General features: G+C 50.4%; 2 protein-coding genes and 1 pseudogene across 6 annotated transcripts; 2 read left to right on the top strand and 1 right to left on the bottom strand.

Annotated features, from left to right (window-relative positions):
• The first annotated feature begins 490 nt into the window (after window positions 1–490).
• On the top strand, window positions 491–3,270 carry Tigd3 (tigger transposable element derived 3). Of its 2 annotated transcripts, none has more exons than NM_001107573.1 (2): window positions 491–649; window positions 1,484–2,910. In NM_001107573.1, the coding sequence occupies exon 2, from the start codon at window positions 1,498–1,500 to the stop codon at window positions 2,908–2,910; it is 1,413 nt and encodes a 470-aa protein (NP_001101043.1). In that variant the 5' UTR covers window positions 491–649; window positions 1,484–1,497. The 2 variants fall into 2 exon arrangements, with proteins under 2 accessions (NP_001101043.1, XP_087419380.1); XM_087563254.1 differs by having other exon boundaries at window positions 512–649; window positions 1,481–3,270.
• A 3,986-nt stretch (window positions 3,271–7,256) lies between these two features.
• Slc25a45 (solute carrier family 25, member 45) lies at window positions 7,257–15,011 on the bottom strand. 4 transcript variants are annotated; one of them, XM_087591891.1, is made up of 6 exons: window positions 14,156–15,011; window positions 12,842–12,885; window positions 12,577–12,652; window positions 12,111–12,296; window positions 8,389–8,647; window positions 7,257–8,269 (listed from the first exon to the last, which is right to left on the bottom strand). In XM_087591891.1, exons 4-6 carry the CDS (start codon window positions 12,273–12,275, stop codon window positions 8,001–8,003), a joined length of 693 nt encoding a protein of 230 aa, XP_087448017.1. In that variant the 5' UTR covers window positions 12,276–12,296; window positions 12,577–12,652; window positions 12,842–12,885; window positions 14,156–15,011; the 3' UTR covers window positions 7,257–8,000. The 4 variants fall into 4 exon arrangements, with proteins under 4 accessions (XP_087448017.1, XP_087448019.1, XP_087448016.1 ...); XM_087591893.1 differs by having other exon boundaries at window positions 14,744–15,011; XM_087591890.1 differs by having other exon boundaries at window positions 12,581–12,652; window positions 14,744–15,011.
• On the top strand, window positions 10,012–10,149 carry LOC120100409 (U2 spliceosomal RNA; annotated as a pseudogene).
• Window positions 15,012–17,692: the final 2,681 nt, after the last annotated feature.

Here is a 17,692-nt window from a genome sequence, read left to right as displayed (position 1 = left end):
GGGATTTAGATCTTGCCGTGAGTCACCAAAACTGGCTTTAAAAAAGTCCTTTTTTTGCCACCTGTGTATTCGGTAGCCGGTTGGCCAGACTGGAGGCCAGCGCTGTCCATGGTAACTAGTTTTTGTGACTAAAAGCTTACATTCATTTCCTCCTTTCATCTTCTTTCCAAAACAAATCCGGGAGGGCCGGCACCCCTGTTTGGTACCCTGTAGGGATGGGGTCAAAACCACCCGGGTCGCAGGCAAGGCGCACTGGTCGACAAGAGATAGGCACTAAGGGTCTGGTTCCCGCCAGACCCTTGCTCTGGCTCCCGCTACACAGCTCAGGAAGCTGCTCCTCCAGAGGGCTGACGAACCGCCACTTCCACAGCGTCCAATCAGATGCAACTGGAGGCGGGACAAGTTTCTGTTGCTGGCTAATCAGGTTTGTTTGGGCGGGGCTGCGGAGGGGCGGGAACGAGGTTTTCCCAGCCCTGAGAGACCCGGGCGCCGGTGGCGCGCGCTGGGCCCTGCTTTGCGCGCGCCCGCTCCCGAGCAGTCCCTCGGCGCGCTCTGCCCTCAGGGTCGCGGCGCCCGTCCCTCTCTGATTCTGTCAAGGCCCAGGAACCTAGCTGGGGCAGGGACTGGAGCCGCGGGACGGCACCTGGAGGTGGGTGCGGAGCGGGAAGCCGGGTGGTTGGGTGGCGGGGTGGGCGGGCGGGCTGGGTCAACGCCTGTGTCGGTCCAGTTGACTGACTAGGGGTCGAGGCGGAACGAGCCGGGGCGTAGAGCCCAGCTCTGGAGCTGCCTGCACCCTGGCCGGTGCTCTCGTCTCTCTGATATCCCTCCAGGCAGAGGACACTTCTTCCCTTTTGCTGCCCTCAGCCTCCTCACCCTGTCGCCTGCCCTTTGTCGTCTTGGCACCTTCACTCTCTCCTTCAGGTTGAACCATTGACTAGCTTTACCACCCGCCTTGCCATCACCAAATTGGACTAGCGCATTCAGACTTCATTTATCTGGCTTTGTCATCTGTACCATCTCACCTGTTCACCTCGACTCTGTCCCTTCAGTCTACCACCAGGCTTCATTCAACCATCAAATTTCAACCTAGGCCCTCCTCATCTCCTCTCAGGGGTCTCCTCCCTGTCACCCTGTACATGCCTCACTCAGCCTCAGCCCCAGGCCTCCCTGTTGTTGCTCCTTTGTTGTCTCTACAGCTGTCTTCTGGTTGTCTTTACAGCTGTCCTTTGACCTCTATTCATCCTTCCATCCCATCAATACCAAACCCCAGCCCAGAATTCCCTCTGCCTGGGACCAGAGACATTCTGCTAGCTCTGTCTGTTCTGGCAGTCTATTCCTCTCTTCCCTCCATCTGGCCATCCCGTGTCTCTTTCAGCTGGTCTAGATTAGCCTTCTGCATTACAGCTGATTGCCCTGTCCTCAGGCATCCTGTACTCTTGCCCTCAGCCTCTGGCACGCTCTCCTACTTTTCTTCCCCCAGCAGGCTCTCAGGGAGCCATGGAGCTAAACACCAAGAAGAAGCTTCACGCCCTGTCCCTGGCTGAGAAAATCCAGGTTCTGGAACTCTTGGATGAGTCCAAGATGTCCCAGTCAGAGGTAGCACGGCGCTTCCAGGTCTCACAGCCCCAGATCTCACGTATCTGCAAGAATAAGGAGAAGCTGTTGGCAGACTGGTGCAGTGGCACAGCCAACCATGAGCGGAAGCGGAAGCGTGAATCCAAATACAGTGGGATCGATGAGGCTCTACTCTGCTGGTACCACATTGCCCGAGCCAAGGCCTGGGATGTAACAGGGCCCATGTTGCTCCACAAGGCCAAGGAACTAGCCGATATCATGGGCCAGGATTTCGTGCCCAGCATTGGCTGGCTGGTCCGCTGGAAACGCCGAAACAATGTGGGCTTTGGGACTCGCCAGGTCCTTGTCCCTCTGCTCCCTCCTGAACCTCCTCCTGCAGTTTCCCCCTCTCAGGCCCAGCCACCTCTTTCTCTTAAAGACTTCTCACCAGAAGATGTTTTTGGCTGTGCCGAAGTACCCTTGTTGTATCGAGCAGTGCCTGGCAGAGTGTTTGAATGTGATCGGTTGCAAGTATTGCTGTGCGCCAACAGCAGAGGCACAGAAAAGAGAAGGGTATTTGTGGGTGGGCTCCAGCCTGCCCCAAGATGCTTCTTTGGGGTCAACAGTGAGGCACTGCCTGCCTCTTATCACCCTGACTTAGCCATTCCATGGTCAGAGTGGCTGGCACAGTTCGACCAGGACATGGGACAGCAGGGCCGACAGGTAGCCTTGCTGTTGGCTTCTGGAGTGGTAGAGGAATGGGCCAGCCCTCCTGGACTCCACCACGTGCGACTCCTGCCTCTCTCCACCTCCAGCACCACTCCTTCCCTGCCTGGCTCTGTGGTTTTGGCCTTTAAGGCCCATTACCGTCACCGTCTGCTGAGCAAACTAGCTGCCATGCAGAGTGGGAAAGAGGGTACCTCACGTGCTGAGGCCAGGGCCAACATCACAGTTTTGGATGCTCTGCATATGGTGGCTGCAGCTTGGGCCAAAGTACCTCGCCAGCTCATTTTGACCAGCTTCATTCAAGAAGGGCTCGCTCCGGGCAAAACACCACTGTCTCTGGACAAAGATACTGAGATGTCACCGGTCCCTAGTGGGCTGAGCCAAGAGGAGTTTTCTCACTTTGTGGACCTGGAGGATGAGGACCCAGGGCCTAGAGTATGCAAAGAAGAGACCAGTACTGAAGACAATGGGAGAGAAGAAGATGGCTTTGAGTCCCTGCCCACCAAAGCTGATGCCCTGAGGGCACTGTGCACCTTGAGGAGGTGGCTTGAATGCAACAGCACCTCTCCAGAACTCTTCGAGAAATTCTATGACTGTGAGGTGGAGGTGGAGCAGCTCTGCTGTCTGTGAGGAGGCATGGCTGCCTGTTGTCTCCCTCTCCTGTTTCCCATGGAAACACCTCTCCAGAGGCAGACTGGCTCTTTCCTGTGGAAATCATATGTGGAGGGTGTAGAAGGGAAGGAAGTTGGAACACAAAGTCTAAGATCAGAGTAAAAGTTGTTGAACCCTAGAGTTTCTATAGATGGGGCCTCAAGAATAAGAATCTGAGCTGTGTAGCTTCTAGGCCCTGGTGAAACTTCTAGAGCTTTGTGGGGAGTTAGTCTAAATAGGGTAGAACCTAGAAAGGTAGACTTCCTAACAGTGGCCCCATTCCTTGAATTTTGTGTCAAAACCAATTCTGCTTCAGGAAATAAAGTTTATAACCAGAAAGTCAGGGTGTGTATTTTCTTTTTACTTTCTTTCTTTTGGGAATGTGGTCTTGTGTAGCCTGGGCTGGCCTTGAACATGCTCTATAACTGAAGATAATTTTGAATGTCTTGATCTGCTTGCCTTCCCCTCCCAGGGCCAGGATTACAGGGGTTCACCACCCTTCTCTGATTTATGTGATGCTAGGGATTAAACTTAACCCAGGGCTCTGAGCAGACTGAGCTAGCGATTTACCAACTGAGTTGCTCCCGACCTTCACAAGGCATGGTTTACATGAGAGAAGGGTGAAGTCTTTCTATAAGGAAGAATCCTTCACACATGGACCTTCCTCTTGGACCACACTTACAAGAAGAAAACTTGAAGACCATGTCTCAGGACAATCCAGACCTTTGCAGTTCTTAGCATCGCTTCAGCATCAGACTGTGTGTAGTGCAGTGGCCAGAGGCAGGGCAGGGAAATAAGCTCTGGAACACTCATTCACTCACTACACTTTTTCATCCATTTATTCATTTCATCATAGTTCCCTCATCATGACCTCCTATGTGACAAGATTGCAAAGATGACATCTCCGCCAAGCAGGACCAGAAAGTGATAACAGACTTATGCAGTGCTTTGGCTCCACAAAGCCTAGTGAAACCCAGTAGTGGTGAGCTGGTTTTCCTGCTGTTTGTGTGGGGATGTTGTTTTTGGTTTTGAGACACGGTCTTACTATGTAGAGCAGGCTAGCCTTAACATCTCAGAGATCCACCTGCTTCCACCTTCTGAGTGCTGGCATTAAAAGTGTGTGCCACCATGCTCAACCATGCCCAACCTTGTATTTCTTTTTAATTTTTATTTATTGTTTATGTGGGGTGGGGGAAGCACACACATACATGCACACTTGCTACCATGCATACATGAAGATCAGAGGACAACTTTGTGGATGTTGTTCTCTCCTTTCTCTTCTATGTGGGTTCTGGGAATCAAACTCAGGTCTCCAGGCCTTTGTGGCAAGTGCTTTTACCGCTGAGCTGTCTCACCCACCAGTGGTGAGTTTTGATATTTAGACTGCTGAATAGAGAGAAAAGTGGGAAGGATAGCCAACCAAAGGATAGCAAGCCCAGGCCAGTGGGGGGTGAGGGAGCACCCCGGAGTATGATGTGTGAAGGGGAGACGTTCTGAGAGCCCCCAGTAAACTGAGCAGCTGGTAACCCTGTGTTAGCAGTGGTTGGCTATAGGTGTTTCCAATATGGGTATATTGTAGACACTGCAATGGGACACTTAACTCAGAGCCATTTGGGGGCTGGGGATTTAGCTCAGTGGTAGAGCGCTTACCTAGGAAGCGCAAGGCCCTGGGTTCAGTCCCCAGCTCCGAAAAAAAAGAACCAAAAAAAAAAAAAAAAAAAAAAAAAACTCAGAGCCATTTGAGGTCTAGTACTTTGACCTATGACCAGGTCATTCATTACACAGGAAACTTGTTTATATTGGCAGATACCCTGTATCTCTTGTGTGTTCCATGTCAAGTATATCAGTCACTGTGTCACTCAGAGCTAGACTGTGTTCTCCCCAGTGGAGAGGTCAGTCTCAGAGGATGGATGCTAGTGTGACACATAGGGGAATGAATATTCATTCATTCAATTGGGAATGAAACCAGGACCACTAAATCCTTTTGCTTTTGTCTTTATTTTCTTTAAGATTTGGAAGGTTTAATTTTTTTTAGATTTATTTATTTTTACTTCCTGTATAAGAAGGTTCTGTTATGCATGTATGTATGGGTACCACATTCGTGCTTATTGAAGCCCCTGCAACTGGGGTTACAAATAGTTGTAAGCCACCATTGGTGCTAGGAATTGAACCTGGGTCCTCTGTAAGAGCACAAAGGCTCTTAACACCTAACTGTCCCTCTGGCACAGCTTCTCTCACTGTAGGAATGCTGGTTCACAGATCCTCAGCACTGCATCAGGCTTTCTCTGTGGGTTCCAGAGATTAAAGCAGGGCTATGCAGCAAGAGTTCTTATCATTGGGCCATCCCCTCAGCTCATCTTTTGTCTTTATTACAGCCATTGTAATAGAGGTGACAAGGGACACATTGTACCATTACAGGTTTCTTTCCACTTCTTTCTCTCTTTTGTTTTTTTTAAGATTTATTCATTTATTATATAATTAAGTACACTGTAGCTATCTTCAGATACACCAGAAGAGGACATCGGATCTCTTTACAGATGGTTGTGAGCCACCATGTGGTTGCTGGGAATTGAACTCAGGACCTCTGGAAGAGTAGTCCGGTGCTCTTAACCACTGAGCCATCTCTCCAGCCCTGTTTGTTTGTTTTTGTCTTTTTAGTTTGGTTTGGTTTGGTTTTTTGAGACAGGGTTTCTCTGTATAGCCTTGGCTGTTCTGGTACTTGCTCTGTAGGCCAGGCTAGCCTCCCAAGTGCTAAAAGGCACTTTAAAAGATTAAAAGGCGGGGTTGGGGATTTAGCTCAGTGGTAGAGCGCTTGCCTAGCAAGTGCAAGGTCCTGGGTTTGGTCCCCAGCTCCGAAAAAAAAAAAAAAAAGATTAAAAGGCAGAGTTTATGGTTTAGAGAGACAGATAGAATCACACAGAAAAGACACTCAGAGGTGAGCATGTAATGACAAACCAAGGAAGAGGGGTGACATGAAAAAAATGTGTCAATTGGTTCTCAGTATGTGGCCCACACCTGCAGCTGTGGCTGGGAACTTAGGGAAGTATGCATCCTCTTACCCTCCAAAAGCCTACTGAGTTGGCAACCTCGAGGTTTGGCTCAGCAAACTGTTTGAACAAACCCTCCAGTTGCTTCGGAACCATTGGCATAGCTGGAGGAAACAGAAGATGTCACGAAGGAGGAGCCAAGAACTGAAAGGTGCGGAGGTACAAACTCAGGGAGAAGAGCAAGAGCAAATCCTTGTGGGAGAGACCCAGATGTGCTCAGCAGAAGTAGGTTAAAACATTTATCAAAAGCAAATGTCTACAGGCATCCCCTGCTGGGGAAAGGAGTTCAGAGTAACTAGAGGCTGTTAAAGAGTACAGTCTAGCTAGCTAGCTAGTTATGGTTTTTCTTTCGAGACAGAGTTACTCTGTGTAACCCTGGTTGTCCTGTAACTTACTCTGTAGACCAGGCTGACCTTGAACTTAGATATTTGCCTGCTGACTTAGATATATGTCTCCTGAGTGCTGGATTAAAGGTATGTGCCACCAGTGCCCAGCTCTCAGTTAGTTTGTTGTTGTTGGGTATCATTCTGGTTTTTAATATTTTTTTCTTTTCTTTTTCTCAGAACTGGGGACTGAACCTAGGGCCTTGCGCTTGCTAGGCAAGCACTCTACCACTGAGCTAAATCCCCAACCCCTGGTTTTTAATATTTTTATGCTGGGCTAATGCCTTTAACCCCAGAACTCAAGAGGCATAGACTAGCAGATCAGCCTAGCAAGGTCAACCTGGTCTACAGAGTGAGTTCCAGGACAGCCAGGGCTACACAGAGAAATGCTGTCTTGAACCCTCCTTCAAAATGTTTTTTTTTGTTTTGTTTTGTTTTGTTTTTGTTTTTTCGGAGCTGGGGACCCAACCCAGGGCCTTGCGCTTGCTAGGCAAGTGCTCTATCACTGAGCTAAATCCCCAACCCCCTTCAAAATGTTTTATTTATTGTTTTGTGTGTATGGGAATTTTGCCTCCAAGCGCATACAGTTTCCACAGAAGCCAGAAAGGGTACTGGATCCCCCAGAGTTACAGATGAGCGAGCTGCCCTTTGAATGTTGGGATTTGAAACTGGTTCCTCTGGAAGCAGTTAATGACCTTAATCACTCGGCTATCTCCCCAGCCCCTCAGGCAGTTTTAAAATCTAATTCAGCAATTGGGATGGATAATCAGACAAATATAAGGAAAGATGTGAGTGAGGGACAGACAACCTGGAGAGGGGCCAGGGCACAGACATGGAGGTTGGAAGGCTCACAGCCATGTGTGTGGTGGGAGCAGAGACAGAAAGGGATCATCAATACTGCATCAAATGAAACTTTATTGCATGTATCTGTTCAAGAGACAGAAGTATGACCTTGACCATAAGACTCTCACAGACTAACAACTCAGAGGAGCAAAAAACTAACCACGAAGTACTGTACACAGAGGTTTGACTGAGGTAGGCAGGAGGGCTGGGGTGCTTGGGTACCCCACAGTCAGCACAGATGGGGCTGGAAGGACCCCCAGATAAAGAGCTCTGCCTGGATCTTGAGGAGAGTGGGCCACTGGAGGACAATAACACCACCCACCGCACTCCTGGGACATGAGGGACCACACCAGGAAGTAACCAAGAGAAGGCCACCCAGTCAGGCAGGACAGCCAGGAGCCTGGACCTGGGTTTCCCTGAAGGTTTCTGGACATAAAGAAGACAAAAACCATTCTCCTATCCAGGGAGTGTTTTGAACTCCAGGGCTAGGTAAAGCCAGGACAGTGGCTGCTCTCTGAGAGCTCCTTCACAGGGACAGTTATGGCATGGTGGCTTGGATGATTTTCATGTACTTTGTGCCCCTGCTTCCTGGACGGAAGTGGCCTGGTGAGGTGGGCTGGAGGGTGTGTGTGTCTTAGAGTCTGTACAGGGCCAGGTTCTTTGGTTTCTTGCACATTGGCTCCTTAACAAGGCACCTCTTGCTTTTGCACCTAAAAGCTGGGTGCTTTAGCTTGGTTTTCCAAGCTGCTGTCAGCCATAATTCTGCTGTAGAGCTGCCAGTGTCACTGGGCCAGGCTCATCTCCACAAGCGCAGTAGGTATTCATAGCTGAGGAAGGTGGCAGCATTGACAGGAAAGGCACGGGCACTATTGAGTGTCATGCCCTTGAAAAAGACTCCTATCCCCTCCTGCCGGAAGCTGCTTGCCATACAGTCCAGCATCCCTCCATACTTTCTCCCCTTCAGCCCATCCATCTGCATCCGGGACTTGATCACGTCAAAAGGGGTGGCTGTGATCCAGGAGGCTATGCCTGCAAAGCCCCCTGCCACCAGAACTGTGGCTGAACCTGGGATAGAGGGAGCCAAGGTTGAGTCAGACTGGAACAGGGCATCTTCCGATCCCAGTCTTCAGTACCCTCTATAGCCTCGGCTGTACCCCCACCCCACCCCACCTCACCCCACTTACTGGGATTCTGGCCTTCTGGTGTGTACTGGCGACATAGCCCTTCATAGGTGACAAAGTACATTCCCAACGTAGGAGTGTCTCTCAACACCAGGGCCCAGGATCCTCTGAACAGTCCCTGAGGTCCTTCTTCTTTCAAGATGGAGGCTGCACAGTGCACAGGTCCCCGGTACCGGGGTGTAGAGCTCCCTATCTGCATCCTTGGCTCTGTTTGGTTTTGTAGACGGACTTTGATGAGGTCAAAAGGAGCCAGGCAGTAGGCCTGTGGAGAAAGACATGGGGAGGACTGGGTGGGGCTTAGGCTTGGAAAATGTCTGCTTTTAATCATAACAGGACAAAGAGGGTCCTGCCATCAATTCCTAGCCTCCTGCATGGGAGTTGGGTTTGGCCAACTGTCTGGGTGCAGTTGAGAACACGATGCCTCCCTTATTATCAGGCCTGATAGGCTCAGCACTGGCTCCTCCTCCTCCTGAGATAGCAGGCACAGGCGTTCAAGGACATGTGGGCCTGGTTCCTGGGCTCCCTGATTCCAGGGAGGACCACGTGTTTGCAGTGTCTGGGGCTCAGTAAAGGTTCAGCAGCAGGAAACAGTAAGCAGCTGAAGCTGCAGAACAGACCCAACATCATCAGAACAGAAACGAATGCTCTCTCCCTTCTGCATCACACCTCTCTGAAGCCCCAGGTCAGCCCTCCTTGCCTCTGACCAAAAAGGCTTATGGGGCAAGATGGTGGTAACAGGTGGGATTTGGTAGGCACTAGAACCCTTTGACAGCCAGGATACAGATCTGGGGTGAGCCTGGACTGAGCTGAGAGGATGTGGGAAAGAGGAGGTCACCATACCAGTGAGATTTGAGTCAGGGATGTAACCAAGTCAAGCAGCTAGGCGTCCAGGGTGTGCCTTTAATCTCAGCACTAGGAAGGCAAAGGCAGGCAGATCTCTGTGAATTCCAGGCCAGCTTGGTCTACAGAGCAATTCCAGGCCAACCAGTGCTAAGAGTGAGACACAGACAAAGCAAGAGAAACTACTGAAGCTCAAATGAGATTCTGGCTGGGTGTGTTGGGCTCCTGCCTGTAGCTGGTGTTCTGGCTGGTTGTGCTGGGCTTATGTCTGTAACCTAAGGGTGCAAAAAAAGAACTACAAAGAGTTCAAAGCCAGTCAAGGCTACATAGTGAGCTCCAGGCTAGTGTGGGCTACAGCAGACTGAAACTGTCTCAGTAACCCAGTGACTGGGGCTGGAGAGATGGGGGCTCAGCAGTTAAGAGCACTGGCTACACCTCCAGAGGACCCAGACTCAATTCCCAGCATCCACATGGTGGCCCTGAATAGCCATCTGCATCTCCAGTTGCAGGGGATCCAACACCCTCTTCTGGCTCCTGTAGGCACAGGCATGCATCCATTTGCATAAAATAATAATTAATTTAAAAACATTCATTACGAAAGAAAAACAAAAGCCAACCAGAGCTGGAGAGATGACTCAGTGGATTAGAGTTCGTAGTGCTGTCCGAAGGATACCAGTACTCATCTGGGACAGCTCACAACTGTCTGCAACTCCAGTTGTGGGGTATCGTACACCCTCTTCTGGCTTTCAGAGGCAGAATTTAAATTGAATTTTAGAATGAAGAGAAATCACTTCTTGGCCTTTTGGCTAACATCAAGTGTAGAATTAAGATAAATCTTTTTTTTTTTTTAAATGAATGAAACCTGCTTGCACTCTCACATGCTGTGTCCCAGCACTTAGGGTGGCTAGAAGCATGTGAACTCTTGTTCAGCTCTAGGCCTGGTTGGTAGTGGAGGGGCTGGAGGCTGACTGGTGCCTGGTTTGAGCAGGTGCAGGCCACATCGAGTGCTTCTGCTGCAGCAGAGGATGAAGCCCCTTCGTAAGATGGGGCTGATGTTTCTTCCAGAGCCTGCCAGCAGGGCTAAGCTGAGACATTCAGAGATGGGTTCCTGATCTGGAGCTCCAGGGTTGAAGCAGGGGCATCTTGTGGTTTGGGAACCATGGAGCCTAAAGGGTTACTTAACCCCTAACCAAGGCACAAGCAAAAGTTCCGTGCCAACAAAAGCCTTCGGCTCCTGTCCCTTCCTCTCACTTCCTCATTGAAACAATTGGCTCCGAAACCCTGTTGACGGATGTCCTAGGACACCCTGGCTTTAGCAGGTTCCTGAACCCAGGCACCATTTGTGGCCCTAACAGTTCCTGGTTCTGCTTTTCAGAGAAATGAGGAGGTCACTGAGAAGTAGAGCCTGGCTGGGCCTAAGTCAGGCCACTTTGCCGAGGTTCTTACGCTTCTTTCTGTGTTGGGGGTTACAGGCCTCTGAATTTAAGACGTGTGTATCTAATAAGGAGCACAGAGCTTGGTCGGGTGGCGTAGAGCTATAATCCCAGAGTTTGGGGAAAAGGCAAGAGGGTTTTGTCATAGGCTTTAGGTTAGCCTGATCTACATGGTAAATTACAGGCCAACCAGGGCTACATAGGAAGATCCTGTTTTGAAAACACTAAAGGGAAGGGGGTTGGCAAGACAGTGCAGTGGTTAAGAACACACGCTGCGGGGCTGGGGATTTAGCTCAGTGGTAGAGCGCTTACCTAGGAAGCGCAAGGCCCTGGGTTCGGTCCCCAGCTCCGAAAAAAAGAACCAAAAAAAAAAAAAAAAAAAAAAAAAAGAACACACGCTGCTCTTGCAGAGGACTGGAGTTCAGTTCCCAGCACCCACATGGCAGCTCACAACCGTCTGTAGTAACTTTTGTTCCAGGAGATACAACACCCTCAGGCCTCTGCAGGCATTTGGCGTACATAAGTGTATATATGTAGGCAAAGCGCTCACACACATAAAATGAAAAAATAAGTAAATAAAAAAACCTAGGAGGTGGGAGAGGAGGAAGAGGAGAAGGGAAGAGAAGCGAGCACTTGTCTCCAAGGCCTCTGTAATCATTAACCACTGCTATGCACACCCTGACTTTGTCCTCTGAGCTTGCTCTCTGCCCCATGAAGTATCAGTGGCATCAGGGCAGGTACCCATTAGAGGGTCACCTAGGAGCCCATCTGGGGTGTAGAGCTGAGCTGGCACCTGTCCCTTTGTTCTGTTCAGCTCAGACACTCCCTTTAGCTCAGGTCCCTTCTGGGGCCTAGAAGCTCTTCTAGTCTTCACCACACCCCACAGAAACCTGGTCACTACAGTGCTAAGAACAAAGACTGACATAAATGATGGGAACGACTCACGCAGGGATTGGCCGGCCATGACATCTGTGACCTGTGGGAGGCTCGGAGTTTGATTATGGTTACTCGGTGCTGCAGGCAAAGGCCTGGTGGAACGGGTAGGATGATCTCTAGGACCACTTAGGATCGCTTCAGGACAAAACTCAACCCTACTGAGTATGACAGCTCCTCAGGGTCAAAGGTCACCATGCTGTATAGTCTTCCCACAACTCTGGGACTGGTAGAGCCCTTTGAAGGTAGACAAACCTGAGAGCAGGCATTGGCTGCTTCTGCCTGGCACCTTCTTCACACTGACCCCCAACTTTCTGCTTTTTGCTCCTCCTCCCAACCCCTGGTCTCTATGACCTTCCACCTCCAGCCTGGCAAGGCACAGCATGGCTAGACCAATGGGAGCAACGTCTACTAGCATCTCTTAGGATGACCTTCTACACGGTTGGGAATCCCTAGGGGTGGACAACTCAGATCTGTCACTGTGCCACCTACATGTGTGCCCGTACACAACCCTCTCACCTGCAGGAGACCCCCAGTACAACCTGCTATGAAGATGTTTGTGTAGCTGGGTGGCTGAGCCCGTCGCTCCTGATGGGAGGTGGCTGTAAGTGCCAGCAACGTGTTGCTGTATACTCCGAACAGGACAGAGTTGACCAGGGCTACACTGGCAATGGGGAAGCTCATTCCCTTGAAGAAGCCCAGGACCTGCAAAACAACATGGTAGCACCATTAGTCATGGTGAGTTTCTGTGTCCCACTTCCAGCTCTGGCCAGGCCTCTGAGCTGTACAGCACTTCTACCCAAGCCCTGTCCCAGACAGACAGCAGGTGGAGGAGGCTGTGAGGACTTCGACTCCACTTTTGAGGTGCTAAATGACTATTAGATAGCCTCAAGGGTGAAGACTTAGAAGCTGTTAGCAAGCAGCAAGCAAAAGGAAAGAGGCACCACCTGCCCCAGATGACTCTCACCCCAAAGAAGTGGGCTACCTACTGACTCATGGCGGTAAGTCTTGACCACGCAGTCCACAATGCCCTGGTACGTGTTTTGGGTCTGTAACCGCACCTGGATGGAAAGTGCTGGGCATGTGAGGCAGATGGGCAAGCCAGGGCTGCTCCCACAGTTGCAGTCAGGTCACCCACGCAGCAGACGCTGGCAGGCACGCCAGTGAGCCAATGGTTAGCCAGGCCCAGGCTCTCACCCAGGATCTAGCCAGACCATCTACTCCACCTCTGGTGCCTTTGCTACACTCACCTTTACAGTGTCAAACGGGTGCCCCAGGACCAGGCCCACGGCTCCTGCGGTGGCAAGAAGGTGGTGTAAGTGAGGCCTGTGTGCCAAAGTCTAGGAAGCAAGTCTCTGCTAGAGGAAAGAAGGGTGCAGGCTGGAGCAGGAAGCCTGTGTGTGCTCAGACACCCACCATCTACATTCTTGGGGCTCCACAAATATTCCAGCTGCCTACCCCACTCTACCACACCTGGGACTGGGTCACTAAGGTCCTGGGACAAAGGAAGGAGGCCCATGGCCTCACTTGAGGCCACACAGACAATGGGAAAGAGCCAGGTGTAACACTATCCCCAGCTTTGACTGGGGAAGATGAAGCTCTAGGCCAGTGTTTCTCAACATGTGGGTGGTGACCCCATTGGGGGCTGCATATCAGATAGCCTGTATATCAGATATATATGTTATAATTCATAATAGTTGCAAACCTAGTTATAAAGTAACAACAAAATGATTTTATGGTTGGGGTTCACCATAACAGAAGGAATTATATTAAGGGTCACAGCATTAAGAAGGTGGAGAAAGGGGCTGGGGATTTAGCTCAGTGGTAGAGCGCTTACCTAGGAAGCACAAGGCCCTGGGTTCAGTCCCCAGCTCCGAAAAAAAAGAACCAAAAAAAAAAAAAAAAAAAAAAAAGAAGGTGGAGAATAACTGCTCTAGAAGAAGTGGCTACTATTCCAAATTGTGTCAGCCTGTCCTTCTGCCTTCCTTGAAGAATTCTGTGGCCTTGAATGAGAACAGGCCCTGCTGGCTTGTTCCTCCTGCCTTCTACCTTGTCACAATTATCAGAACAGAGCAGAGAGCCCTTCTTAGCGTCCTACCAGACCCAGGGGAGAAAGCCACCCACTAGCAGTCTTATTCTCTGCAGAAGATGTTGTTTCTGGGGTTTGGGGTGCACCACCAGGGGCAGGTTCATAGTGTCCTTTCTCAAGGCCCAGGAGTGTACCCACTGCCAGGCAGGGCAGATTTCCAAAGGTAAAATAAGGACAGCCGGAGAGGTCAAAGGTGAACGTGTTCCAGGCCCCTCACACTGGTCTGGGAGAAGGGCTTGGTGAGGCTGTGCTTTGGCTGTCAGATCCCTACCACTCTCTGGCAGCATGGCCTTGGGATACAGAAGCATTCCTCCTTGCTTCTTTCTCCTCTGCCTCCTTGGTCATTCCTAGAAGGCTCTGGGGACAGCTGGCTGCTGGGTGCTCCAGAGAGAAAAACTTCTCTCAACAACCCATCCTCCCAGGGAAGTGATCCACCCTTAGGGATGATATGACAGAAAGAAGAAAAATGTCTCACCAGAGATCCAGCCAGCCACAAACTCTTCCACAGGCATTTTATGGGCTCCGGTGGAAACTGGTACTCCAAGCAGGCCCGCGGGAGACTGTTGCAAGTGCGATTCCCCACCCCCTTTCCAAACTCGATAACCTCCCACTAATGTTTAACCCTGGCTGGAGGGTGACTGGTGGCCCAGTGCCCAGACCTCAGGCAACCATTAGCGAGAGTGAGCCAACGTCTGTGAGCCTGAGACTGGAAGAGGCCTGAGAAGTAGGGAATCTCTAGGGGCAGGTTGACAGCCGCAGCTAGGCTGAGTTCTGTGCCTAGACAGTGACAGCCATGTTGGGTCACAGAGGGTGGCAACCGAGTCCTAGTTTAGTGAGCCTCTCCACAGCTGCCTTGGTGTGCAAGGATGAAGGCCTGCTTGTCCAGCCGGTTCATAGCAAATTCCCATTCATTCCCACCCACCCTGACAAGCTGTGGCTATGTGAAGTCAGAACGACCACGAGGTGGCAGTCCCAGGCTACAGTGGCCTGCAGCAGCCACCTAAGCCTAGTCAGGATGAGAATAACCCGAGAAAGAGAGGCCCTGGCCCCAGAAATGACTCACCAGGCACTGAGCCTGTTTGTCTACTCTCTCCAGAGTTGTTTACAGCCATGAATCAGAGTCGCAGCCTCCTCTTGCCCAGGGGAAAACAATGGGGCTTCTGACCGTACAGTGGCCCCCGATACACTACATCAAAATCCTGCTCTCCTGCCTTTCCACCTCGGGACGATGGGGCAAGAAGGCCCTTAGCAGATGCCAGGCCTTAGATTTAGATTTCTAAACTGTCTCTAAACTGCAACAAGCACATTTCCTTTCTTTAATAATTAAAAAGGAAGAGGCCGAGTCTCTTCTATGCTGAGTCCTCACTGTACCGCCCTTCTCCTCTGACCTCATGTCCTGCTTCCTGCTCCACTGAAAAGGGCTCTCAGCCTCCAGGCCCTAATGCTGCTTCCTCCTTCTGGATATACTGTCTTGGGCCTCCTTCAAGCTGGGGTGAAACCTCCCCTTCTGAGTGAGTCCTTTCTCCACAAGGCATCTCATGGAGAATTGTATTCGCTCCCCACGCAGCCCTCGCCTCTGCACAGCCCTTGCACATGCACAAGACCCTTGATCTGTAATAGGAGGTGGGGAAGATTCATGAAAACCAAGGATGAGGGCGCAAACTGTGCAGCTACCGCTCCGTGTGACTTGACTGGGCCCCTCTCTGAAGTGGAGATGCTTCCCTGGGACCCACCTGGTGTCGCAGTCCTCTCAGGCCTGTTCTGAAGGCCTGAAGGGCACTGGCCTTTGACCTTGGGCAGAAGTTGGGCCCTGGACAAGTCCCTTGGCCTTGCTCTTGTAGCTGACCTATCATAAGCAGCCAACGGGTTGTCTGTACAGCTGAGGATCTGTGACTGCTTGATCACTTACCTCCCTTACATGTTTAAAGGTTAGAGAACATGGCGCAGGGTACATGGAACACATGCTAATGAACGACCAATGGATGGATGCATAGAAAGGTCAGGAACAGCATCAGTGGCCAAAAGAATGAAAAAGAGCAACGGAGGAGTGGACAGAGACAGTGTGACACACATATGTACATGGTGCAGATTTAAGGTGTAAAGGACAATAAAATGGTGCCATTTGCAAGTAAATGGTTAGAACTAGAAGATCATCATGCTAAACAAAGTAAGCTGACCTCAGAAAGATAATTATCACACACTTTCTCATAGACAGATATTTAATTTTAGAGTACACACACACACACACACACACACACACACACACACACACTTTCATTCTTATAAGATTTATGTGTTTGAGTGTTTTCCCTCCCTGTTTCTCTCAGGAGTAGCTCAGCTCTGTTCACATGTACGAGGCCCTGGGTTGAACCTGGAGCAACACACACACACACACACACACACACACACACACACGCATGCACACACACACACACACAGAATTTTTAAAGCATTCAACATATAAATGGTGACTACTAATCCTCTTGATTCCACTCACAGAGCCCATAGGTGACACGTGACACAGAGGAAAGGACTTGGCCTAGGCCCAGCACATAGCAGATAAGAAGGAACTGAAGACTTTCTCCTCTCTGCCTGTAGCGGCTTGTATCTCCTACAGCCACACTGTGGTCTTCTGTAACATCTGTTGTTGTTGCTGCTGCTGCTGTTTGTTTGTTGTTCTGTTTTGTTTTGAGACAGAGCCTCACATATCCTAGACTGATTTTGGACTAGCTGTGTGGCCGAGTATGGCCTTGACTTGTGCTGATCTTCCTGATGCATCATCCAGCGCTATTATTACAAGCATTTGCCCCCGTGGTCAGCCCGCCTACTATAGTTTTGCTGGTTCCCTGCCCTGCCCAGCCCGCCCCCTAGCCCCCATACAAGGTCTCCCTGTATAGTTTAGCTCTGGCTGCCCTGGAAATCAGAGATCTGCCTGTCTCTGTCTCTCTCTCTGCTAGGATTAAAGGCTTGTGTGCCATCAGGTTTGTCCCTAAACAAATTAAATTGAAGAGCTCTACAAAACAAAATCAAACAGCGAAGAGAGGCCAGGAGCTTTCATCTGCTTTCCAGCGGAGAAGCCAGGTGGCAAGGAGCACTCATGTCCCTGCTCCTCATCCCAAGCCACTGTTGCCACCAGGAACAATTTCTGATTCTAGTGGCATGTATACGGCCCGTGGACTTGTTTTTCTCCACACATTCCAGGCCTTAGGCACACACGTGATGGTTTGTCAGAACAATTTGATGGTAAGACTTTGGGAACCACAATGCCTGGAACCTCATGTTCTTGGAGGCTATGGCTTATGGGACAGCCAGGCTTATGGGAGTGGAAGCACAGCAAGTCCTATGTTTCCAACGTTTACACATAATTTGAGAGTGACAGGGATTGTTGAGAGTCAAATACAGTCTCATGTTACCAGTGGGCAAGACACTTGTCCAGGGCCCTGACTCCTATCCAAGGCCAACAGGCCCAAGAGGACTGCAACACCACAGCCCACCAGGTGGAGTCCCAAGGAAGCATCTCCAATTCAGAGAGGGGCCCAGTCAAGTCAGAGGTAACTGCACAGTTCGTGCCCTCATCCTTGGTTTTCATGAATCTTCCCCACCTCCTATTATAGATCAAGAGTCTTATGCATGGGGGCTGGAGAGATGGCTCAGCAGTTAAGGGCACCCGACTGGGCTGGAGAGATGGCTCAGTGGTTGAGAGCACCCGACTGCTCTTCCAGAGGTCCTGAGTTCAATTCCCAGCAACCACATGGTGGCTCACAACCATCTGTAAAGAGATCCGATGCCCTCTTCTGGTATATCTGAAGACAGCTACAGTGTACTTACATATAATAAATGAATAAATCTTAAAAAAAAAAAAAAAGTCTTGGGGCTGAGGATTTAGCTCAGTGGTAGAGCGCTTACCTAGGAAGCGCAAGGCCCTGGGTTCGGTCCCCAGCTCCGAAAAAAAGAACAACAACAAAAAAAAAAGTCTTATGCATGGAGCAACATTGTTCATGTAGGTGGCTAT

Source organism: Rattus norvegicus, chromosome 1, assembly GCF_021556685.1.
Source record: "Rattus norvegicus strain SHRSP/BbbUtx chromosome 1, alternate assembly SHRSP_T2T, whole genome shotgun sequence".
NCBI lineage: Eukaryota > Metazoa > Chordata > Mammalia > Rodentia > Muridae > Rattus > Rattus norvegicus.
Note: the sequence above shows the minus strand (reverse complement) of the source record. Positions and strands in the feature narration are given on the sequence as shown.

Bases quoted from the DNA above. Each gene is read 5' to 3' on its own strand.
- Tigd3 (XM_087563254.1), top strand. From the start codon at position 1,498: ATGGAGCTAAACACCAAGAAGAAGCTTCACGCCCTGTCCCTGGCTGAG.
- Slc25a45 (XM_087591890.1), bottom strand. From the start codon at position 14,792: ATGGCTGTAAACAACTCTGGAGAGAGTAGACAAACAGGCTCAGTGCCT. The intron at 12,297-12,580 runs GTAGGTAGCCCA...GTTGTTTTGCAG, and splicing joins AGACTTACCGCCATGAGTCA to GTCCTGGGCTTCTTCAAGGG. The intron at 8,648-12,110 runs GTGAGAGGGTTG...CTTTCTCCACAG, and splicing joins GTACTGGGGGTCTCCTGCAG to GCCTACTGCCTGGCTCCTTT.